This window comes from Egretta garzetta, unplaced genomic scaffold, assembly GCF_000687185.1.
Source record: "Egretta garzetta isolate BGI_Z169 unplaced genomic scaffold, ASM68718v1 scaffold2, whole genome shotgun sequence".
Taxonomy (NCBI): Eukaryota; Metazoa; Chordata; class Aves; order Pelecaniformes; family Ardeidae; genus Egretta; species Egretta garzetta.
This window is the reverse complement of record NW_009258894.1, coordinates 2,549,648-2,574,876: the sequence shown is the minus strand read 5'-3', so window position 1 is coordinate 2,574,876 and position 25,229 is coordinate 2,549,648. Positions and strand designations below refer to the sequence as shown.

Genomic DNA, 25,229 nt, shown 5'->3' with positions numbered 1-25,229 from the left:
TGGGCATATGTAGCTGCCAACAGTTGCTGAGACTATGTGACTGAGACCTAGCAAGTAGAAGTTCAGTATCATTTAAGCCTTTTTTCTTCATTCAAACTCCATCAGTGGGAATTGCGTCCAAATTGCAAGGCCTTGACATGTTGTGGGATTGGTGTTGGATAATACCAGTATTACTTAGAAGGAGGTTCTTGGTTAACAAAATAAAAGAGCAAAACTAAATTTAAACTGGTATCTTAGATTCTACAAGAATTTAGTGTAACAAAAACCTTACAAAAGGGACATATGATTTTAGTTTTTAAACAAGACTGGTTTCAGCCCTTACTCTCTCACACATGCTCACAAGCACCAGCACGTGTGTTTTCAAGTGGTCTGGATTACTTGTGTGGAATGGGGAGGATGACAATGAAATGGTTTTGAACAGGTCTTTTAAACTTGTTAGGGGTCAACAGTTACTACGGGAGGATCTTCTGCCTCAGAATCCTGCTTACTGTGATTCTTAATTACCCTTTGTCATTCCCTGGCAAGGTTGTTGCCCCTTGTCTTTGTTCCATTGTTTTGGGAATCATAGTTGCAGTCTGTCTTCCTACTGGAACAGGCAGGAGAGCAGTGCCTGTGCTGCTGTGCTACAACCTCCTTGCTGTCCTCCTGTATTAAGCATGAATCCTCCGCTGACAAGTCATCTCTGCTGTGGCCGTTTCAGAGCACAGGGCTCCTGGTCTTCATGCAAACAGCACATTCCTCCCTGTTTACTGGTTTTATTGCTGTCAGTGGTGTCCTTGTTTTATCGATACGTGACATTCTTTTAACCTGTGTTTTATTGTTTCTTCTGACACTTTCACACACATTCACTTCCATTCAGGTTTCATTCAGACTGATCTTAGTATTTCTGTTGCAGGTCTCTACAGGGAAATCTCTAAATGCCTCAGGAAAGGATCCACACATTTTACATGTGTTTAGGTCGCTAGCTGAAGTATGCCAAACACCTGTAGATGAATTAACAAGAGCTTTTTCTTCGGCTCTGCTGTCTTGAAAGACCTTTTGGGCTTGCAATAGCGGTTTTCCAGGGACTAGTAAAATATGCAAACTTAATCTTGCTCTTCATATTCATCCTGAAGAGTGCAAAATGTGTCTATGTTTCTTTTTAAGGTAGCATGACTAATTATATAGCTGTTACTTAAAATTGGAAATTTTGTGTCCAGGCAATGGAGTTACCAAGCTGAAGGGGTTTCCTCTGTAAATGGACGCCTTTTAGTTCTTTCATGGAAGAGCTGAAATCACTATAGGTTTTTATCATTAATTTTTTGCTGCTACTTTGACTGCAGAAGCCAAGAGAAATTGCTGGATTGTTTTTATTTTCTGTTTGTTTCCATATGGCATAGAGAGATCTGAAATATTTTCACCCGCTGGCAGTGGATGATTCAGTACAAGAGAGGAGCAATTACACAAATGCATCATGCAAGCATTCCCAACCATTGTGTCATGGTAATTTCTGTAGGAAAGCAAAAGGGAAGAAGTGGGTGAGATATGTAGAAATATAAAAGACAACTGCCGAAATATAAATAATACATGCCTTGGTTTGTAGCAACAGGTGGGTTGAATGTTTAATAAGCAGAGGTCAATGATACAGCAACTAATATCTTGGTTATTTGTGGATTTACTGCCTGTGTCACAACAAGAAATGTTTTACAGATGACTGCAGAGAACAGATGCAAGAACCCTGGAAAGCTTTGCTAATGAGCATGTATTTGTATATGTGTATAGGAAAACACAGCAAGCTGTATGTGATTTGATCCCTTGCTGATTTGCCCCAATCAAACAAGTCACTGCCTGTGTGCAGTCTTCTTTGGTGGAAGAGGTAGGACATGCATATATGGTTCTTCTCTCTCGTTTCTGATGGCGGCTGCTGCCTTTTATAGGGTAAGTTATATGCTACATGTGTTTTAGGTTCATTTAATTTTTACACGCATATGGCTAATATATGGTAGACCTTATCAGGTTATACATATGTAGCAAGGCAAGGAAATAATTTTTTAGTTTCATAAAATAAAAATGGAAACTAATTTTAGGTTACATTGTTCCAGCTTTGTATCAATTTTTTTCATATTAAAAAGTCATACTGAAATGAGTTTGATTGTAATACATTAATAGACCTGAAAATTGCATATATCAGCAAAAAGATTCTCTTCAGCTGCATCTATCAGCAAAACACAAGTTTAAAATTTTATAGTGCATATGGATGATTGATGAGGCAGTTTGTGTCATCAGCCAATGTCAGGTCATAAGCCCACGCTAGTGCAAGGAAACATGGCAAAGTTTTGGCACTATTATGGCAGGTTTCAGTGGAGCATGTTTTCTGCTATGCCCAGCAATTTATGAAGTACAAACATGAATGGCTAATTGTATTTCTAACACTAGGGAAGAAAAGGAGACTTAAACGACCATGTTATTTTCCTTTTCCAGTAGGGCAGTCATCTGGATTTGTGGAAGGTTAAAGGAAAATTTAAAAATTCTTTCCACACATCAGGGGTGTATTTGGGGCGAATGCAGTTTTACAGCTTGTCTTACCCTCAGAACTATTTTGTTGCTAGAGGGTGTCCAGACCTAGAGTTTTTAAAACTTTTCTTACTCTTAAGGTCAAGAAAAATGTCAGTGTTTCTTCAGTGTGTGTCAGTCCTGGGCACTTGCATATGTCTCTGGATTTTGAGTCAATAAATCCTGATTAGACTACCCGTTGGCCTTGCTGAGGAGATACAAAATGTAGATCACGCTGAATTTCTGGCCTTTTTTAATGAAAAGCAGTAAGCAATAATATTAATTTTGTGTAGTGTTTTCTGTGAAGGCAGTTGAAGGACGAATGATTGTGCCCACTTCACTGAGCCCAATGCTATTCTGGGTTTTACAGTGCTGTCTTGCAGAGAATGGACCTGGGAACAGCAGTGTCTCTTGCTGGGAGGATTCTGAGCAAAGAAAAGGGAACTCAGTTATTAAAAGAGTGAAAGAAAGCAGACTGGAGAATGAACAGTACAAAAGTCCTGCAGTGGAGTTCTGTTGTAGTTGGGGACTGGAAAACAAGGGAGAGGAAATTTGGGGAGGGTCAATCAAGAAGAGTTTTTGTAAGTTAAATGCTTGTTCAACAAAATCTGAAATTTTACTTCAGGGCTCTACAAGTTTTAAGGTTAAAAAAAAAACCCAAACCAAAAGCCCATCTCTTGCATTGAGTCAGGCCAGAAATGTCACCATCATCTTGGCAGTGAAGTACTTTGCCTGCCCTAAGGTATCGCATGGGAACAGATCTCTTCCCTTTGGGAAGTTGGAATAAATCTGATCTGGGTCTGTAAATGCATATTTCTTAAGTGAAATGCCTCACTCTGGTAACTAGACAGAATATTTTTCCATGTGATTTTTTTTTTTTTTTGGTAGTATTTGATTTAGGGTCATACTGATTTTTTCAGATTATGTCTCATGGTGTTTCAGACGTGTGTCAGAGTCCCCAGCTCTACTTTCTTCTTCCTAGCAAGTATTGTTTGAGCCCATTCACAGGGCTGGGAGGAGTGAAGAGAACCATTCATTACACAGCCAGCTGTGGAGGGAGAGAAAAAAGCTTATTTTTAAATATAACTTAAATTAATCCCACTGCGCAGGACGTATTAACCATATACCATTTCTGTCTGAAGGCATCTGTGTATAAAGAATTGAGAGCAAATATGCCCGGCTGGTGACCTGGTGAATGGCTGCATGGCAAAACTATATGAAGAATAAAATCTTGTTTCTGATAACCCGGTGCTTTGGAAAAAGGAAAGCACAGTCAAACTGATGCAGAAATGATATCAGATCTTTCTCAGTTGTATAAAGCAAAAAAAAAAGAGTCACAAGACTGTGGGGTCGGCCAGAAAATAATTTCTGCTCTATGAAATAGCTGTTACTATGGTGTCTTTCAGCTACAAACTATCATTTCAGCTGCAACAGAGGATAAAAATTGATGCTAATGGGTAGGAATTATTTTTTTAATCAAGAGTACAAGATAGCCTCAATTACCAAGGAAAATATAAAGTCTGTCTTCCAACTACCAGTAATTACCACAGGCTTTTTTACATTGTGCTCCTCTGTTAAGCATAATTCATTTTAAATTGTGTGTATTTCTGCTTTTTTTTCCTCAACAAATAAGCCAGGAGAAATCAGCTAACCAGTAACTTAGTCAATTTGTCCAATTGGTTGTATACTGTTAGACAGTATAGCTCTCACATACCCACTATACTACAATACGGCACAGCAACTAATTTCTTTTCTAAGTTTTGTCTTAATATCTTGAGCGAACAACTGGAAAAGTATTAGATACAGAAAAAATAATTTTGCATAACCACGTTGTTGTTGGACCATGTCCATGTTGCGTTCTGGTAGCATTTTGTACGGATATGAGGGTGAAGGCAGGAGGGAGCAAGACTCTGAACAGCACAGGGGGTCATCAGGTCCAGAGTGGAGGATGGAAAATTGTTCCTGTCTGCTGTGGGTGCTGGAGCAGCTTACAGTCCAGGCCAAATGCTGGAGTTGCTCTAAAAGGCCTAAGTTTTTCCACAGCCTCACAAGTGCAAATCTGTCAGTTTCCTCCTGGATCTGACCTTGGCATGTTGTGCAGAGAGGACAGGGGTGCTGCAGGTTTCTCCTGGAAGATCCTAGTAGGGACTGGGGCTGGCCCTGTAAATGAGGCAAAGTTGAGCCACACTACGATGTGAAAAGTCACATCTTAGTGATCACATCTCCTTAACAGCACAAGCATGCCTGCAGATGAATTGCAGACATGCAATTCAGACAAAGAAAAAATTCAGACAAAAAATGAGCTTCTGAAGAGATGTGTCTGGACGTACATAGGGAGGCTACCAACAGAAGTGGTTACAGGCTCTCTACAAACAAAGAGGTACTGGCATGGTTATTTAAAAACAAATCTTAAACATACTTGCTCCCTGTATTAAGACTACTATTTACAGTTAGATTCAGCACAGCGGTCAGGGGAGCTCGGGTAAATCACTGTCTTGCTTGACATCACCTTGTGTAAGAAGTGCTACTGTTGCATCCTCTCAGCCGTTTCATTGCACACAGGTTCAAAATGGCCCTTTTCCGAGTTCTTCATCAAACAAAGGGACAAAAGCTATTCCTCTTGTACCAAGGCTGATAAAGAACAGACAGATTGGCTGTTAGTAAAAATTACCTGCTTCTCTTGCATCCCAGGCCTTGTAGTGTTTCAGTAACGTCGTCAGATTTGCTCTCTGAGGGCGACTGGCACAAAGCCTGGTGTCAGAAAGGCCAGATGGTTCATTAGATGTGATGCTTCATTGGCAAAGGAGATGTAGGATACAGTACTTCTGCTAATGATTTAATCTACATTGATGTTGTGGCCATCCGATGTTTTACCTCTTCTAGATCTATTTCCTTTATTTCCTTCCTCTAAAGAAGAGGTAAAAACATTGGTCCCTGTGTTGTGGGGACTCTCATAGGGGTCAGGTAAAGTCCTTGGGTTTAAAAACTTTTGGTTCTGTTTTTGCAGTAAGTAAAACAAGCTGGTCCCTTAGGCACTGTGATTCAAAAAGTTAATAACTTTGAGAAGATTTATATTCCTGCTATGGTTAGAGCAGTAAATCTGGACTTTCTTTTTTCAGGTTTTTAATTTCCTAGCTTAGGTTTCAAAGGTAATACTATACATTTGTCATATTTTCCTGACATGGGAAAAATCCAAGGTCCTGAAGTTGCAGACGCAATATTCTTTAAACTTTTTTCCTTCCAAGGAGCTTGAAGAGTTTCATGTTCTTTGAGGACATCGGTTTTAAAATAGAGGCAAGGAATTCAGGCAAGTCAAGTGTACTTCAGCAAAATAAGCGGGTTTGGTTATTTCCTTGATTGGCTGAAATGATCGTGGCAGCTGTTGAAGGACTGTAGTTTATCGAAAGGGAGAAAATGATTGTTCCTGCCCAGAAATTCTGTCCATTTAATGGAACAGTAAGTACAACAAGTGAGGTGGGAAAAAGTGGCAGTGGGTATGAAGAACTGGAGAAGTCAGTGTGGAGAATTCAGTTCTCCTGAAAAACAGGAGAATCGGTGCAGCACTTCATCTCCCTTCAGATACATATATCTGAAAAAAAAACAAGCGGGTATCCAAGACCTTTAGCATGATGCAGCTACTTTAGAATCTGCCTGCAGACAATAGATTTAGAAAATACTAAGGACAACAGCAAAAAATGTCAGTTTTTTCCACAAATGGAATTATATTAACAACCATTTCCCATAGTGATTTTTATGTTACAAATACCATCATATCACACAAATTATGCTTGCTGTAACAATTTTAAATTTCTTCATATATGTTTTCCAACTTGCCTCCATCTTCACAAGTCACAGTAGCTGCTGCCAGCGGACTGTATAGGAAGGTGTTGGCCTTGGACTAGTCCTAGGCAGTATCGCAACAAAAATCAATGACTTACCTGTTCCTGCAAGGAAATCTCACGTTCACTTTCTGGGGCTAAGCTGCTATGAGCTAGGTCCTTCCCTACAATCTTTTCTACCTTGTAACTGTACACTTTCTTGGGAACAGAAACCATGCAGACAAGTATTGCACTCTAAATGAAAGGGCTTCCAATCTAATTTAGATCTATGCTGAAACGCTCTGCAGGTACCTGTCCTACCATTACTACTCGGTACTGGGCAAATTCGTGCTTGATGTAGTTCAGTTGAGCTGAGTTTGGTGACCAGAGCTCTGCACTGATACATCTCTTACATAATTGTACCTCTAAATCAACACTTATGATATAAGTAGGAACATGGGAATGAGAATTCTAAGAACAGGAATGAGAAACATTATCTTAAAATTAAGGAGATCACCTGTCTTATGAAGGGAAAAAAAAAGTTCCTGTATACAGCAAACCTCGTTCCAAGGTAGTTCTCTTGCAGCAGATGCTTCATCTTGGATATAAAACATTTGGTTGCACATGTGCACAACCTGAAAATGAAAGAAATATGTTAAAACAACAAATTAAGTTATTGCCCACTCTTTTTAACTAGAGTGCTATTGTTATTTTATCACTGAATTTTGAAGTTGGTAGCTAGAACATTAAAAAGGTTGGATTTGATTTCAGGACGTTTAGTTTTTCGGTTTTGGGTGGGGTTTTTTTTTCATCTGTAAAGACAATTCTGTCAGTCTGATGACTATACTTTTTAAAAATAAAACATACAAGAATTATAAATAATTACAAGAATTTGGCCCTGCTAGAGCAGGGGTTTGGTCCAGATGATCTTCAGAGGTCTCTTCCAGCCTCAACCATTCTGTGATTCTGTGGTAAAAGTTATGCATTTCTTAAAGCTATGTAAGCCAACATGCATCCTAGTAACATCCCTGTTCTCTCAGGAGACGAATAGGTAGACAACGTGCATTTCAACATAAGAAGGGTATTTGATAGCTGCCTATCGTGGGTTGCCAGAATGTTTCCAGTGAAGCACTTTTTGATTGAGGTTTGTATTTTAACAGAACAAGTTCTGTGGAAAATACCTTCCTCAAAATACCTCAAAAAATAATAAAAAAGAGAGAGTTTGAGGGTTGGGAATATAATCATCCTGGTGTTTCAACAAGAGAAGTTTGTCCTGTTCACTGTGTTGACAGAACCTGTGATCTTTTTCAGTTGTTTTTAATGGAAGGTTTTAATGGCTAAAGCCCAGTTTCTATCCTTTTTCGTTGCTTCCTGCCTTTTTTTTTTTTTTTTTTTTTTTTATAAAGAGGGCTGCCAGCTCCTTCCCTTAACACCGCACGGACTGTGGGTGAGGTATGCAGAGGCTCTCTGCTGGGAAGGACGGCTGCGTCCCGAGAACCCTGCTCAGGATGGGAGGGAAATCAGCAAGCAGAGGAAGGCAAGCTGTGAGGAGGACGATTTTGCTAGAGCATGGACTTTGTTTTGATTCAACTACACACTGATTAATGTTAACAAAAAGTAAGATGAATGTCATACCCAGCTAATGGATTGGGTTCTATGAGTTAATCAACAAAAAGCAGTATTTCTGCTTCTGTTTTTTGGATGACTGCATGGCAAATGCATTTGTTTTAGATGACAGTCTCTGGTTTCCATGGGGATTGTCCTCCTGCTTGTTAAAGGTATTATTAAGAATCTTTCACATTATTTGAATTATTGCTAAGACCTAGTATTTCCAAACTATCTCAGCTGTTGATGCCTGCATCAACACTTTGTGTCTGACAGTGAAATCTGAGGAGGGTAGAACTTGGAAGAAGAGCAAAAATATTTTTTGCTGCTTTGAATCAGACTAATGCACTTTGGTAACATTTCATGCTCAGAGAATGCTACTTCTTGCAGATACCGTGAAACTGAAACACTATAAAGGCTTGAAGGACGTCTGAGCAGCATGCTGTGTTGGACTCTTGTATTTGTTTTCTCAGTGTACTTTGTGCAACTTTATGTACTGCGTGGCTGCTTCTCTGTGATATTTCTCAATTCAAAAAATGTAGGGGATGACTGGAAGCAACCATTCTTTCAATCTGAATACAGTGGAATGGGTACATAGTACATGGAGATTTTATTGAATGTCGATTGATAGTTATGATAATATAAGAGGATGAAACGAACTCTGTTTGACCTTGTTGGGCAGGCTTTATACATGTGTTTGTTTCTAACATGAAAAGAGCTGCTTCTCATGCAGTGGTTACCTTTAATATTTCCTGTTCCTCTTTTTATTTGGAGAAATTTTCAAAGGCACAGACAAACTGGATACTTACCTCCTGCTCATTCAGTCTTTGTACTGACAAGGTTGTCAACTAACGTCAGGTGTAGTAAGGCTTTTATGTAGACATAGCTCATTCTCTGAGAAGACCAAAGATAATGCTTTTCCTTTTTAAATGAAAAACACTTCATCTTTTTCTTTCAGCGGTAGAATTCTGTGCGACCAGTATGGGATACGCGTTGTCACATGAGGTCATTTATAAGTGACATTCATGTCCCAGGCAGTATTGACTTAGAGGAAACAGATGCTACATTTTCCAGCTGCTTGTTCACTCTGACTTTCCTTGGATACCTCCCAGATAGCCCATACAATGCCATTATGAGATCTGAATCCAAAGTTATGTAGCCCTAGACCTGTTATCCAGCAGAAACACCTCAGAAACTAACCCATGGTAGAAAACGACAGCTTTGCCCGCTGTGGGGTGTGCAACAGCCTAGTACAGTTGTGAGCCAGGGAGAATACTGGTGTTAGACTAGTGTCTTCCACGGGTTCAACAGTGAATGACTAATACATAGAGAATAGAAAAGTGCCTCTAGACATTGTGAAAAGATGCAATTGCTGTAATGGTTGTTGAATTACCTTATTGCCTGGAACGTTATCTTCTTCTTCCATGGAGAGGAGTTGCGGGGGAAAGGTGAGGAGCAGTGAAATGGGGAATGCGTGCACTTTTGTTCTGAAGTTTCTTAATATTTAATGCTGTACAAAGTTTCTGGTGTAATTTTTTCTCTGAGTGGGTGGCTTTGAGATACATGAAAAGAAATACTTGATTTGAAGGCATCAGCAGAACAAGCTACCAGTCTATACAGAAGCTGATCTGGTTCATCAGAGCAGCGTATTAATACACAAGTTACTCATAGTTGCAAGTGGAAAAAGAATGTTTCCCTGAGGAATACTCACACAGTAATTTTCCAGTGTCCCAGGTAGACGCTTCTGTCTGCTTATCCTTTTTTCCCATTTCAGGCTGACTTCATTTTGTCTGTCCAAAAAGTTCTTCCTCATCTTAGAAACAATATTTTTTTTTTTACGCTTTATTCTTTCCACTTCCATCTAGGATTAGTCAGCACCAGAGCTAATTTCATTTCCTTGTGACTCTCTGATGTGTAAATGACAATATGACGTGATTTGTAGAAGTAATTCAACATTTGAGAATCTGGAGTCCTGAATGAAGCTCCTCTGTAGGACCCTGAAGAATAGCTCAGGAGCCCTCTGGCAGCTTCTGAAGTATTCATGAAAAACCCTCTGATTTCTTTTATTTTTCCATTCTTCATTTATATTCATTCTAATGGAGATGAAACTTGCTTTGGAAGTAAGGTTGTAAAATCAATGCAATTCAAGCTAGATGAAAGATTTAAATTTAAAAAAGCCCAACAACAGAAAAAAACAGCTTCTCCCCTACTCCAGGGCATTGTAATAATATATTATTACTATGTGAGAAGTACTTCTTTAATAACTGGAGAGTTAGAGATATTTTTGAAAGCAAGTGATTTGACAGACTGAATATCTCCTAGCAACTTAGGAAGCTGATTGAATACTGCCTGTGGAATATATCGTCAACCCCAAAGCACCTGCCAAAACCAGATGATAATTCCATTCTTTAAAACACATCAGATGATAGTAAATACATAACTCAATATTTTGTCAGCTACGAAAAAGGAGTTTGCATAAGACACGTGAAACAATATATAGAAAATTGAATTCCAAATGACATTCAAGTACTGCAGAGCTAAATAGTACATCTGTGAGGTAGATTTTAAAGTTAATACTGCATGCTTCTATTGAAACAGTGCACTGTTTTATCAAGAAGCCAGACTTGACTTTCTGATATATCTTGGTACTTGCCACTTGGTACGCACATTGGCCACATGAACAAGAATATGATCTTGCTGGCATTTTATGTGGGAAGTCATAGGAAAACTCTACTCGGCAAATAAAAGCTTGGGGTTTTTTTCTTGGTTAGAGGGAAAAATCAAGCCAAGGAATACTAGTGTCAACAGAGAGAAGTATAGGGGACTGCAGCTGCTTTTTCGTATCTCAGTCAGCAGCTTAAGATGCTGTTTTCTCTCATTGTGTATATTTGTAGGCACCCTACAAAAACACTAAGAAATCTGACTGCCTCATAAATCAATTACACTTCAACTCAAAAGAGCTTCTGGTAAGTGTCAACAATATATAGTATCAACAAGATGCAATTGTTGGTACAGTCTGCAGTAAGAACAACTTAACTTTTCTTGGAGGTAGGGCGCTGAACTCTGCATGCTGCCCAGCTGCAGCAGAGTACATGGAGTTGCCCTGTCAAGCAGTGTCTTTATGCTGGTAGCTATGCTTTGGTTGATCTGGTGGTACTGCACAGTATGTCTCCAGGAGAAATAAAATAAAGGAGAATCACATTTTATTAAGATGATACTGGCCTTTACCATGAGGTTACTGCTAGTGCAAAACAACTAGCTCCCACACGAGCTATGCACTGAGCACAGCCGCATGATTTAGCCAGTGCCGAGAATTTTATGAATTCACTAATACCCGTCATTCAGGACAATTTTTGCCTGGTGCACAGCAAACTGGATAACAAAGAATGATTGCAGGATTTCTTCAGTATGAAAATTTGAACATAGTTTAATCAGTCTCATGCACTGAGCTATTGCATTTTATTTTTGTCATGGATTTGCTGTCTGGTAAGATGATTTAATGACTGTCTGTTGCTTAGTGTCTTACGGAAAGAGAGGTATTTAATAAACTACATTAGAATTTATTAGCTAGCGGGTAGTATCACCAAGAGATATTTCTTCATTAAAACCACTGTGAAGAATTACTAGGGGGAGCTGTATAAAGTATGTTTGCTTTTGTTTCTTTGTCAAATCATTTCATAAAAGGGTGAATGCTTTGAAAAAACTCTGATGCCTTGTAAGTTTACAAAGAATGCTTATGAAAACCCCGAGAAAACTTTGCATGGTTTTGTGCTGGTTTTATGATATTTATGTGGCAAACATTTAGCTGAAACATTTGGCACCTTTCAGTTTCAGTTGGGCAGCTTGCTTAGAAATATATGATCTGCATGTATCTTTAAAAATGCGTCTTTCTAAGTTGCTCTGGTCACCTTGCACATTCCGCTGCTGCCTTCCAGTTTTAACACACTTTAAAAACCTTCTTTTTCCTGTTGCTGTCAGTGAGTCTTCAAATGCTCTGTCTGAAGATGGCACTAAAAAGTTCAAGTGGTAGGTGCTAGAGCCTGAGCCAAAACGGAGTCTGTGCCGGCATGGGTGGAAAGCCAGGACCAGGTTACGTGACACTGAATGTGTGTGCCCTCTCGGCTGTGCCAGCAGGGATCCTCTGGCCTCCTTAGCTCTGTGCTAGCACATCTCCACCTGCTTGGGTACCGCAGAAAGTGTCTGCCACAGTGTCTGATCAGCGTAGGAGTTTGCTGCCGCTTGTGTATCACCTGCCCTGGGAGGGTAAAGCCAGGGCCAAGGAGACGGGCAGCAAAGAAACCAGAACGGGCTGTCTGCTTCTCACCACTCTCTCCCTCCTTAACATCCTCCTCTCTGCCCGTATAGACACGGGAGTGAATGGGACTTCTCAGTCTGAGCAGAGCAAGGCAGAACAAGACAGAGTGATTGCAGAGCCAGCGTGTGGTGTAGAGCCACATATGTTGGGTCCGTGCAGCTGAGTGTGCTCCAGGCAGTTTGCAGCACGTGGTTATGTGCAGATGTACGATTTCCACCACCAGCCATCCTGGGCTTACCTATCTTTGGGAGTCCTTCTGTGTGCTTAAAATGCACTTTGAGCAAGTAAGTGCTTCTGTGGTCATATAGTGGGTGGTCTGCATTTCCTTCACCTATAGTATTGTCTTTAACTGTTATTAATTTAAAGTGACCAAAGGTTTGAATATCGTGGGTGTTTCATGACATTCAAGATAAGACTTCAATTTTTGTACAGTTCTAGTAAGCCTTTTTTTCCCTGGTAGCACCCTTTTTTTTTTTTTTTTTTTAATTAAAAAAAAAGGCAAACATATTGCTAAAGACAAGGTTTTAAAGGAGAGATCAAATCCTATATTCTGAGTGTGAGTTTTCTGACATCTTGGTATGCATTAGAAGGGGCCCAGAGCTGCATGCAGTAAGAACAGATTGCTTCACTTACTATTGTGCTGTTGCTGTGTGACCTAGAATCATAGGGAAATTTGTGATGGAAAATTTGTTTCAATGACATGATATTTCTTCCTGGGATCTGGATAGAGTAAGGTATAATGATAAGGGAAAAACAGTGTTGAGCTAATGCTGGTTTCTCTCTGTACTTTTGCTCTGCTGCCATCCATTCACCTTATTTGAAATGAATGTGTAGGGCTTGAATATCCAAAACAGTGGGTTGCATTCTGTGTGTAGTTTTGTGAAGTTAATGTGTATCAAGTATTTTTTTTTTTCCCGTCCCATTTCTTTCATTACATGTTATTATGCATGTACAGAATCTGTTGAAAAAAAATAAAGACAAATTTATTCTGGATGTGGCTTCACCCAGGACCATTGGTGCCATTGAATTGGCCAGCGGAAAGAAAAGCAAGCTGCTGTGATCCACTTACACACAAACAGATTAAAACTATATGTTTATGTTTACTTACAATGTATTTTTATCTTTAAAAAACAATTATGCACTAGTTATTAAAATATGACCATTTTAGCAAATGTCTGTATTTGAATAGTCAGGATGGCTCATTTAATGCAGGAGTCAACATAAGCATCTAAAAACATGGTTTGGATATCCTACTTGGGTATTTGCCTCTGAAATTCCCTAGTTCATACATTCCTAGACACTGTGAGGGAATAGCTGGGGAGTAATTGTTTTCAGTCATCTGATTTATAAAGCCACTAGCCATTACACAGAGTTTTTAGTTTGGGCAGTGTGATGGTTCAAATCAGTGACTCCTGGCAAACTCCAAGCATGTGTTTTTATTTTTAGTACTAGGGAACATTCAAATCCGTTAAAATTATTGGGTTTGGGTTTTGGGGGGTGGGTGGGTTTTTGGTGTTTGGTTTTTTTTTTTTTTTGCTTTGTTTAACCTTCCTGTCTGTACTCACAGGTAACATCATGGTGCTGTGGTCAACTTGCAGAACATCGGTACTTAAATCTGTAACAAACCGATTCATTAAGAATTTGGCCTGCTCGGGGATCTGTGCCAGCCTAGTCTGTGTGCCTTTTGACATTGCTCTTAGTGCCAGTCCGCACTGCTGCTGGTGGATTTATACGATGCTCTTCTGCAGAATTGCCAAGTTTCTGCACAAGGTCTTCTGCTCGGTCACCATCCTTAGTTTTCCAGCCATTGCTCTTGACAGGTAAGAGATCAAATTTGCCAGGATCCTTGATTTTTCTTCTTTCTCCCTTTGAAACCCTTTTCTTCCTTTCATATTAGTCTCATAAATGCTATTTTCATGTTGTCTTATGCCATTACATGAACTGCTCTAGTTCCAGTGCTTTGCTCACAGTGTGCAGCTTCTTTCTAGAATGCACTGGGATAAATATTCTTCTCTGTTTCTCTGTAACATTGAGAACCTTTATTTTTCAGTTTACTTTGATATCTCTGGACATTTATAAAGGATTTTGAGTCTACAGATTTGTCTTCAGAGAAGTTTTCATCCTTTCTTTCTTCTTGTTAATAATTCTTGTCCAGTAATGGAACTTGAAGCCAGACAATGTCAGACTATAGACAAAGTGCACATTTTTAACAGTGGAAGTTGAAAGCCATTGACAATGACAAGAATTTAACAATGCCTGAGGTAGATTGTCCATCAATTTCAAATTTCAAATATAGATTTGTTTTAAAAAGCCCCAAACAATGGTAATACAACCAGAATTAATTCAGAGAGGTTTTGTGTGTAGAAGATCAGTCTAAAATAAAAGTGGCCCTTTGGACTAAGTTTTTTGATTCCATTCATTTTACTTATTATTATTAGCAGTCCCTGATCCCACCTAGATGCACAGTTAGATATTTTTAAGGAAGGGTAGGAACTGGTTTAATCCAGTTTACATTACTAAAGCAGTGGATTTATACATGTTGGATAAAATTATTGTTAGTCTGTTCCTGTGTCTCACTACAGAATATGTTAGCTCTACAAAAACAAACTTTATACCTAACACAGTGATATGTCTCTTACTTTAATGCTAATGTCTTGATAATGCAGTATCACTATCTGCAATGCATGCCAATGTTGCCACTGGAACAGCATATCATTTGCCCTTTCCCAGTAAAGCATTTCATCTTTCTCACAAATAGCACAAACTGCTACCACTTACAATGATGAGTGTAAAAGGATAAGTCTCTCATGAAAAGTCTCTGAGCTTAAAAGTCCACGATAGTAAGCAAACAATGAATCAGTGCCCGAAATTTGAAGTGCATGCCAGAGGTGCGCTTTTTTTTTAAATGCAGACAGAATGCTTAGTGTTTGACTACTCTTTTGCTGAGGCCCTTGCCAACCAGAGCTTGTGCAAAAGAAAACCCCATTGTTCTTCCAGTAGATGGGTACCTATAATTTGTGACCAACAGCTTTTTCCAAATATCCAGAGAAAAAATCTATCATAAAGCAGTTTTTCAAATTAACTATGAGTCTGGCCTTTTAATGCAACATATCTATGCTTCCATCATGTTTTCTGAAATTTTGTGCTGTATGCAATATACTGTCTAGTGTACAAGTAAGTAAATAGTGAAGTCTTCAAAACGGTGTTCATGCACGTCAGCCAAAATTATATAGTCCCAGTTATTGAAAGACTTGTTCACCACCAATAATGTGATCCTTAAGTTTGAATATTCCAATTTTTTTTTTCTACAGACAGACCTGCAAAGGCAGACCCTTGTTTGTTTATTGGTTTGGGTTTTTTTTCCTCTCTCATAAGCAGGTAGTCATTTGGCAACCCAGTTAGGGATTTGGGGTATTATGCTCAGACACCTCCTGAGAGGCTTCTCGTAAGCACTATGCTCATTATAGACTTCATCCTTTGCATTGTATCAGTTGGGTTTTTTTAATTTTTTTTTTTTGTTTTTTTGACAGGTACTATTCTGTTTTATACCCTCTGGAAAGAAAAATATCTGATGCAAAATCCCGAGACCTGGTTATCTATATCTGGGCCCATGCAATAGTGGCCAGCATTCCAGTATTTGCTGTGACCAATGTGTCTGATATTTATGCCATGTCCACCTGTTCTGAATCTTGGAGTTACTCCCTTGGCCACCTGATATACGTCATCATCTATAACATCACCACTGTGATTGTACCAGTGGCTGTGGTATTTCTCTTTATGATTCTTATTCGCAGGGCACTGAGTGCCAGCCAGAAGAAAAAAGCCATCATAGCTGCCTTAAGGACCCCTCAGAACACAATTTCTATCCCTTATGCCTCCCAGCGAGAAGCTGAGCTTCATGCCATGCTGCTTTCCATGGTTATGGTGTTCATTTTCTGCAGCGTCCCCTATGTGACTTTGGTGATTTACCGCACCATACTCAATATTTCAGATATTTCAGTCTTCTTGCTCCTCACTGCCATTTGGTTGCCCAAGGTCTCTTTGCTGGCCAATCCTTTGTTATTTTTAACTGTTAACAAATCTGTACGGAAGTGCTTAGTGGGGACAATAGTACAGCTGCACCGAAGGTACAGCAGGAGAAACATTGTCAGCTCGGGTGGTGTTGCGGAGGCTAATCTGGAGCCCAGTGTCCGTTCGGGGAGCCAGCTTCTGGAGATGTTTCATATCGGGCAACAGCAAATCTTCAAGCCAATGGAGGATGAGGAGAATGAGACCAAATCCATTGGCTCTGGTGACTTTCAGCAGAAAGAAATCCCTACCACCAGTTTAGAGGTCGGAGAGACTTCGGTTCACAAATTTATACCACAGATGATTGCAGACTCTGCAGCTCAGGTGGCACCAGCTGTGCCCACAGAAGCTGATATGGTAAATGACAAGTATTCCATGCAGTTTGGTTTTGGACCCTTTGAGCTGCCTCCACAGTGGCTCTCGGAGAACCGAAACAGTAAGAAGCGACTCCTGCCTCCTTTGGGGAATACCCCTGAAGAGCTAATCCAGACGAAACAGCCGAAGTGTAAAGCAGAAAGAAAAATCAGCAGAAACAATAAAGTCAGTATCTTTCCCAAGGTGGATTCTTAGTAAGAACAGGAGCTTTAAGTGACAGAGGAAGGTCACCTTCTATTATATGTGTGATCCCATGGATCTTTGTTATGCTGAAATTTGTTACAGGCTGATTTTTTTGTGCCAAATGTAATTTAAACAAACAAAAGGGAAACATATATACAAGTGTTCCTTACTAATTTGTTTTCTTGAAAATAATATATCAAAAGATGGTGATTCTTAGTTTTATCTGTGAAATCTCTACAGTGATACCTGCCTGACTAACTTTCAAAAAGTACACATGGCTTTGGCAACACTTTGTATGGCTGAAGTATGGAAATACGGCAATTGGTTTGCTGGGAAACCTCATGTTGCATTAAAACGGACTGGGTATCAGTAGGAAAGGCTGTAGGGAGCAGAAGACAGATGCAAAATGGGTAAGGCCTAACCTCCTGTAAATGGACACAGCAAGGTACTGCATATTTCATTAATGAAGTAAGATGGACTATTAAGTGCATCTGTCTTCTGTTAAGCCTGTTTCTTAAATCAGTGTTAAATATAAAACTTGCTGGACTTTTTGCACAGATTAGTTACTGAGTATCTGCCAAACATCTAAACTTTTTTAAAACCTAAACCACTGGTTTTTGTCTTAAAACTTCAGCAAAGCCAAGCATACCCAAGTCGTCATGTGTGTCAAACCTGAGAAAGACATTTTTTTAAAAACATATATTCTTGTAGTTTTAAGTAAAAACTGGATTGGAGACCATGCAGGACAAATCCTGACTCCAGTAAACAAGTATGTATGTGCCAAGGGCATAAATAGAACACTTTGATCCTGTGATAAAGGGCATGTACGAATGTCCCAACAGTGTTATGTGTGTATTAAGTAACTGAGGGGTCAACCTTAAAACAGAGTCATCTGCTGGTGCACTCTGCTGTTTTCTGTGGGAAAGCTAGCAAATGAAAGAAATGGGTCAGAAATGCTGGTAGCCCTGTACTGAACTGCAGAGTGAGGAAGCTGGTAACAGACCCCAAGGGCCAAGGTTTGTCAATGCCGTTGCTCTGCTCTTTGTTGGAGGTAGGGAGGTTTTCCTTCTACCTTCACAGGTATAGATACCAACCATCCTACTCCACTTGTCTCACAGACTAGACCATCCAGTGTATGAACATGAGACTTTTAAATCTGGTGCCTAATTCCTGAGTGAATCGGAGTCACGCCATCCCTGGTATCAGCACACCAGCCTTTCTATAAGAGTTCAGGCATAGTACTGCAGCTTGCCCCCCTGCATCATCATAGGCATATTGTCTCGTTTATACCGTGTGAATTTTTAACTATATCAGTCTGTTACATGACCTGAAAACTATTGTAATCCAGGCATTTGAATCCTTGTTCTGTTGCAAGTAAGTAGTCTTTCCTTCTTCCTTATCTGCGTTCACTGTTGTCTCTCTGGGTAGTTTCTTAAAAGCACAACCTAGTAACATCTGTGTACTCCTTGTGGTTCTCCTGTACTTTAGCCCTTTGGTGCATGCTGAACCTTCACCTGTAGTTACTGCCTGTTTATGAAAGTTGTTTTCTTTAAAACATACTTTTAAAAGGACAAGGTGAAGAATCTCGCCAAGTTCACAGTAACTTACTAAATCCAACCACTTAATGTTAGAAGTGAGAAAAAAATTCTGCTGAAGCAGGATTTGGAGATGTACCTGTTCTTCCTTCAACATGTTTGAAGACAGTCAGCAGCTTCTGATGGCTCCTAGGTGGTGGATTTCTACAAGGCGTTAAAAGCAAGTGTTTTAATAAAAATGTATTTAAAAAAAAGTTTATAAATTTCTGTGTAAATGACGTTTTTTCTCCATTTCCTCTGGTTGCAGTGCTCTTCACTTCTTGCTAGTTCAAGAACTTCTCAAGCTTGGGAGTCAGGAGCAGTCTTCAGTAGGTCCAGATGGGTGGTGGGAACCCCAGCTGCCCTGCTTCTTAGCTACAGAGATGAGAAGGCAGACATAGCTTGTCTGAAATCAGACAGAAGAAATATTCCAGGAAAAAGCGTTCCTTCTGTGGCAGAGCTAGAGAAGTACCATAGCATAAGAAGTAATTTAATGGAGTGTTTGTTTTTCCAAACTTAGTGAAAGAACAGATGCCATTTAAAAAATCCCCAAAACCTCAAAAGCAAAGTACGACTTATAGCTTCCTTATGAATGTTGGTTAAATTTAATATTTGTGGCCCACTTACATAGAGATGCTGGTCAAAGTATCTGTGATTGATGAATGTGGACAAATGGTTACTCAGGTCTGAACTCCCTTTGAGGAAAGCAAACTTGGTGTTAGTTTTGCCCCTTTCAACTCTAATGTTGAGTGAAATGCTGATGATCAATTCAAATTGCCAAACTGCACAGAATTTAGTTTTATCATATCTGGAAAGCAAGGGGTTTGTGGTGGGTTTTGACTGTTGAGACAAAAATACCTTTTTCTTTCAAAGAGGACACATGTAAAAACTTGCTTGTATTTTTTTTTAGCAGATCATATCTTAAGACATTGAAACCTTTCACCAGGAAATTAACTAAGGTGGTTTTCCATACCTGAAGAATTATTTGGGAATGTTTTATTTTAGTCCCTCTTTCAACAGTTTACCCATGTGAATGTTCAAGGGAAGTGGAAAAAATACACAAAAGCGCAGCTTTGCATAGAAAAAGTAATCTGTGTAAAATTCATAATACAGCCTCTGTGCTAGAATTGCCATCAGAAAACAGTAATTCAGGAGACTCTTCATGCAAGATGGAATATTTGATTTGCAGAGTTTGATTTTTAACTTCATCTAAGACAGTGGTAAATTTGAGTCATTATTGCTGTCTGTTGTCTTGTTGTTCACATTATTTCTACTGGGCAAAATGTTCTCCAGCTTCTGATATGAAAAAAACCCCAAACCCTCAAAACTTGTTTTCTTCTTTATCATCCCATTAAAGATAAATGATTTTTTTTTTTTGTTATGATGGTTGTTTTTAACCACTGCAGGTGGTGGTAAGATAAATTTCTCTTTCCAGATTATTGATGAAAGGAAGTGAAGTACAAAGCAAAGCTGTGGGAATTGAAGAAGAAAGCCTGGGGTAATTTGGCCTGTGCAAATAGATTTAAAGGCTTACTCTTACTACTGGAGAACAAACTTGGAGGAGGGAAAGTTAAAACTCGTTATTCTAGCACTTAGGGGAGAAAAATAGAAAATGGAGCTCATATTAAACAAAGGAAGAAATCCTTTAAAAAGGATGAAAAGACTATGGGGGCAATGTCAATTTCCTGTTCCGAGATATCCTCAAGAAATACTGTTAAGTTCAAACAGAAAAAAAACCCACCCAGTCCTTCAGCACCAAATAATGCTGTATCGGTTGGCTACTTGGCAACAATGTATTTTGCACAATGGGATAAACTTCCAGAGAAAAGCAGTTCTGTTCTAGAAACTCCCTAAGTAAGCTACTCTATAACAGATCTAATTGTTATTAAGCTGCTGTAATGTAATGAATGCATTTGTTCTGGTTTTAAAAATACACCTACAGTGCAGAGAAGGCCAGCTGGATACCTGTAATGAGTTTTCTTCTATTCTGCTCGTTTCCTGGGAAAATATTCCTGTATCAGTAGGCTGTATCCTGAAGAACAGAGAGGAGAGTCAGACTGTGGTTCCAGATCAGTAGGACTGTGTTGTGTTTAACCCCAGCCAGCAACCAAGCACCACACAGCCGCTCACTCACTCCTTCCCGGTGGGACAGGGGAGAGAATCAGAAGGGTGAAAGTGAAAAAACTCATGGGTTCAGATGAAGACAGTTTAATAGGGAAAGCAAAAGCTGCACATGCACAAGCAAAGCAAACCAAGGAATTCGTTCCCTACTTCCCATGGGCAAGCAGGTGCTCAGCCATCCCCAGGAAGGCAGGGCTCCATCACGCGTAACGGTGACTTGGGAAGACAAATGCCATCACTCCAAACGTGTCCCCCCCTTCCTTCTTCTTCCCCCAGCTTTCTGTGCTGAGTATGACATCCCGTGGTCTGGGATATCCCTGGGGCCAGTTGGGGTCAGCTGTCCTGGCTGTGCCCCCTCCCAGCTTCTTGTGCACCTGGAAGAGCAGGGGAAGCTGAAAAGTCCTTGACTGGTGTAAGCACTGCTTAGCAACAACTAAACCATCAGTGAGTTATCAACATTCTTCTCATCCTAAATCCAAACCACAGCACTATGCCAGCTACTAGGAAGAAAATTAACTCTGTCCCAGTCAAAACCAGCACAGACTGGCACTTAGCAGACCATTCCAGCTAAACAGGAGCTGTCCCAGAAGCTGCTATGAAGGTAACCAGCTCCGGAGGTGATTAAATGTCCCACAGAACTCAGGTAGTTCCTCTCATTCATGTCACTGGACCTTGCACTGCATGATTTGATAAAGAATGTAAATATAAAAAATCCCTGCCTTCTAATCTTATTTGATATGTTACTGTATAATTGTGCTTTAACCTACGTAGGACTCAGCATGACATAATCAGTGGTTTTAGCGTTTTTTTTCTTTTTTTTTTGGCCATAAAGGACACCAGCCCACCAAAAGATACGGTTGAAGTCATTGCTTTCAAACTTAAAACATTCTTGCCTCTTCAAAAGACTGTTTCGTATTTTAGTTGCAGTGACTGTCTATGCAAAGCAGGGATATTAGCAGGATTTCTAAACGAGTTACAATGATGTCTTTAACTATCAAACTGGGACCACAAGGTTAGTCACTGCAATCTTCAGTAATTTGTAATTCAAGGGCAGTTTAGGAAACCACCACACCACAGAACAAAACTTGTTGAAAATTACAAAACTCCAGATGCAGATGCTGGCACTCATGAGCAAGTTGATTCCTCCCCTCCCCTGGAGGACACAGAGGGGGAACAGCAGGAACCAGCCCAAACTGATCTTTGTTCCAGATCTGTTTTTAAGCTGCTAAACTAGTCAAAGGCAGTGAAGAGTACACAGAGGCTGATTTTTCTGATAGCTTTCTTCAGGGACAACAATACAAAAGAGGGATGCAGAAGCGTTCTTTATCTCAGCGAAAGACCCTCTGCACATGCATAGGAGCAGTTCTCTTGTTCCTTCTTTGTGAAGAGAAAGTGGGACTATTTTTTAAAGAAAGCATAAAAAAACCAAGTCAGATCCAATTCCTGAAGACACGTTTGTTAACGCAAACCAGGGTTTCTTTACACAGCTGTTCTTCTGCATCCAGAGGTTCCCTGTGGTTAAACAGAAGGCACTGAGATGGTGATTTACTCCAGAAACTCCTTTGTGCACAGTACTTGCCTAAGCAGTATTCTATCTTCTTTGACTCCGTTTTCTGTAAAACCAACCCCTCTACTTTTTGCCTGGATCATATCCTAAGCCACGTGTAGGGTCTTATTCTTCTGGTCCCCTTGCACCTGTCCGGTCGCAAACTCCAATGCACTGCACCAAGATGTTTCAGCGCAACACAATCCATTCTGAGCTCCTGCTTCCAACACTCTGCTGTTTTCCAGCAGAAGAATCTGTGGCAGCACGGAAGACACTCTTGTCAAGGCACGACCTTTCCCAGTGCAAGTTGAGGAATGAAAACCTAAACTAAATGGAACCTAAACTACTAAAGACAATGGAAGTTTTACCATTGATTCTGGACTTTGCATTTTAGTTTACCCTTTCCGCCTTGGCTGACAGGTTGCTATGCTGTGTCTCTATTGCTCATGGAGCACACTGCAGAACTCTGCTCGTCCTCACCAAGGGTTTCTGGAAAAGTTGGAATATGGCCCAAAATTCCTGGCTTTTTGCCCTTGACTTGGCATGCACCAATCAAAAGATATTAATACATAATCTGTTTGTCCTTTGCAAGAAAAGGGTCTGTTTAATTCTCCTAACATTTAGGGGGATTAGTAGAAAGAAAATTAGCTATGCTTGTCATGATCTGAGTACTAGAACTGTTGCAGTCTACCTTAAAAATACTGCCTGTGGTAAAGAAAAGCTACTTCAGGTGAGTACACAAAAAATATTAAAAATATCAAAGACAAATAACTAGTAAGCATTAAACAAAGCCTTGATAATTTGTCCTCCAACCTGTATGAGATAAAATGTTTTGGCTACCTATTTGTGTATTCAACTGCTGACAAGCAGAGGAGTATGAAGATAAGCAGTAGCAATGGGAACAAGTTCCCTATCTCCCCCCCCCTCCCTTTTGTGTTCCTTCTTGATTGGATTAGGGAGAAAAGGATAAATGAATTCTGTTACTATGGTGACTGCGTTCTGAGTATCAAGACAGCTTGTCTAAATGTGTCTTCATCACGTTATAACCTATCCTTTAGGATGAAAAGCACATCTCTTGAGTGCTTTTCTTGCTGTGCCCTTCCTAGACACAAGAGTTTTCTCCAATTCAACCCTTCATGTTTTAATCGTCATACTTCAGTGAATTATCTAGTTTATTGTGAAACAACACGGACCTATTCCCTGAAAGGTAAAAAAGGAAATCACACCCTTTGTTCTGCTTTTCCAGTTCAAACTTCATTATAAATACACCTGCCACCTGTAACAATATTGGAGATTCTGTGATATTTAATGATGTTTACAAAGTTCGGTCCTCTGATTGGAGATGAAGGCTGTTATGGCCCCATTTGCAGGACTTGAGATGTATTCTACAAACCTCTTCTTTTCCTCTCTGGGTCTTCTAGGACACATTAACACTCACAGATAGTAAGATCAACTGTGGTTGCAGATATCCCTGCTAAGCCATTATTGTTAACTCTCGGGTGCAATGGCCTCACTGGAAACCTTCACTGATTCTGTGTGGACAAGCAGCAGTAAGGAGCCTACTCCTGTGCCACTTTCAAAGGAGTTTTCTATCCGTTTGTTACCAAACGCAGAGCTGGACGCTCTCCTTTCATGGGCTCTTCTGAGGCTGTAGACAGTATAACGTAACATGGGAAGCTGACAGCAAATCAAACTCTGTCAGCTGTTAAGCATATACACTCTACTGTGTAGTGTAGAGTGTAGAAATAAATAAATACTGGGATAGTTATACCTAGCTGCCTTCCATACCCGGCAAAAGCCAGATTTTAGATTAGCTAGTTCTGAACTACATTGTCCATTCTGCTGCTTTCTCACTGTCATCACTGGCCTTAAATACTCAACTTGTGGATGTCAACATTCAGTCCTCCATGTTTGCTTCAAATCATGATCTGCAGCATCCGGAAAGCACTGCACGTTAATGGCAGGGTTAGGTTAATGGTTGGACTTGATCTTAAAGGTCTTTTCCAACCTAAACGATTCTGTGATTCTAAACACCGCTATGGTATTTAGCAATTGCAGGATTTGTGGGAGAATTTTAATGTACCTGGAGCTCAGCATGCTTAGGAAGGAGGCTAAAATACCTGTGGTTCACTAGTGTATTTTCTGTATTTGTCTACAGCTCTAAACTGTAAAGCACATTGCATCATTACTACACTAAATACCAAGAAAAATTGTTCTTCTCTTACTGGCACTTCCAGAAAAGTGACAGTAAAATGCCATGCACTATAAGCATCAATAAAAACTCTACTGCAGACAGCAAGTACATGCCCCTAACAAAGTAAGATGTATTTTGGCAGAAAAAAAATGTCAATCAAAAGCTTACTTGGAACAAGATGCAGTTTGTTTCTTCAAACTTTCTTGTAAATTTTTGCTGCCAATGAAAACCTGATCTTAACATACATGGGCACCAGAGGAAGTCGTAGGGGCCAGTAACTGTACAGTTTTTACATGTTAATCAGTACACAGGAATTAATCCTCAATCCTATTTCAATGTAGAAAAGAAAGAAAAAGGGATGGGATTAGGAAGGTAATTACATGCCCTTTATTAATTAAATTCCTTATTAAGAGTGAATATTCAGGTACGAAACAGTGACCACAGTATTTGTTTATTTAAAAGTCATTCACCTATCCTTGTTCTCAGGTAAACATGGCACAATTTACACAGGAGACTAGACAAACAGACTACTAAAAGAAACAAGATATTATTTAAAAGGCTCGTTACAGTAACTTTTTCCTGTTGGATTAAACACTTAAAACCCCGTGGTTTTACTGAAGTGGGAAAGCCAGCAGCCGCGAGAATTACGCCATCATGAAACCGGTGGCGGCTCACGCCTGCAACACCCCAGCCAACAGTTTTAACGCTGACTCTGAAGGAGTCCCCTCTCCCCCGTGCCGAGCCCTGCATCCCCCCAGGCTCGGGGCCACCCGGGAAGAGGCGAAGCCCCCGCGGGGCCGGGGCCGGGGCGCAGGCCTCAGCGAGGAAGGCGGCTCCACCGCCTGCCGGGGACACGAGCACCCCCCCCTTTCTCATCGCGATTTTGGAAAACCCAAGT

General features: G+C 40.0%; 1 protein-coding gene across 1 annotated transcript in view; it reads left to right on the top strand.

Annotated features, from left to right (window-relative positions):
- GPR176 (G protein-coupled receptor 176) overlaps positions 1 to 16,908 on the top strand; it is a 44,266-nt gene extending 27,358 nt beyond the window's left edge. The window contains exons 2-3 of the mRNA XM_009634171.1: positions 13,838 to 14,090; positions 15,801 to 16,908. Coding sequence (XP_009632466.1) covers positions 13,838 to 14,090; positions 15,801 to 16,908 — 1,361 coding nt within the window. The remainder of the gene's footprint in view (positions 1 to 13,837; positions 14,091 to 15,800) is intronic.
- Positions 16,909 to 25,229: the final 8,321 nt, after the last annotated feature.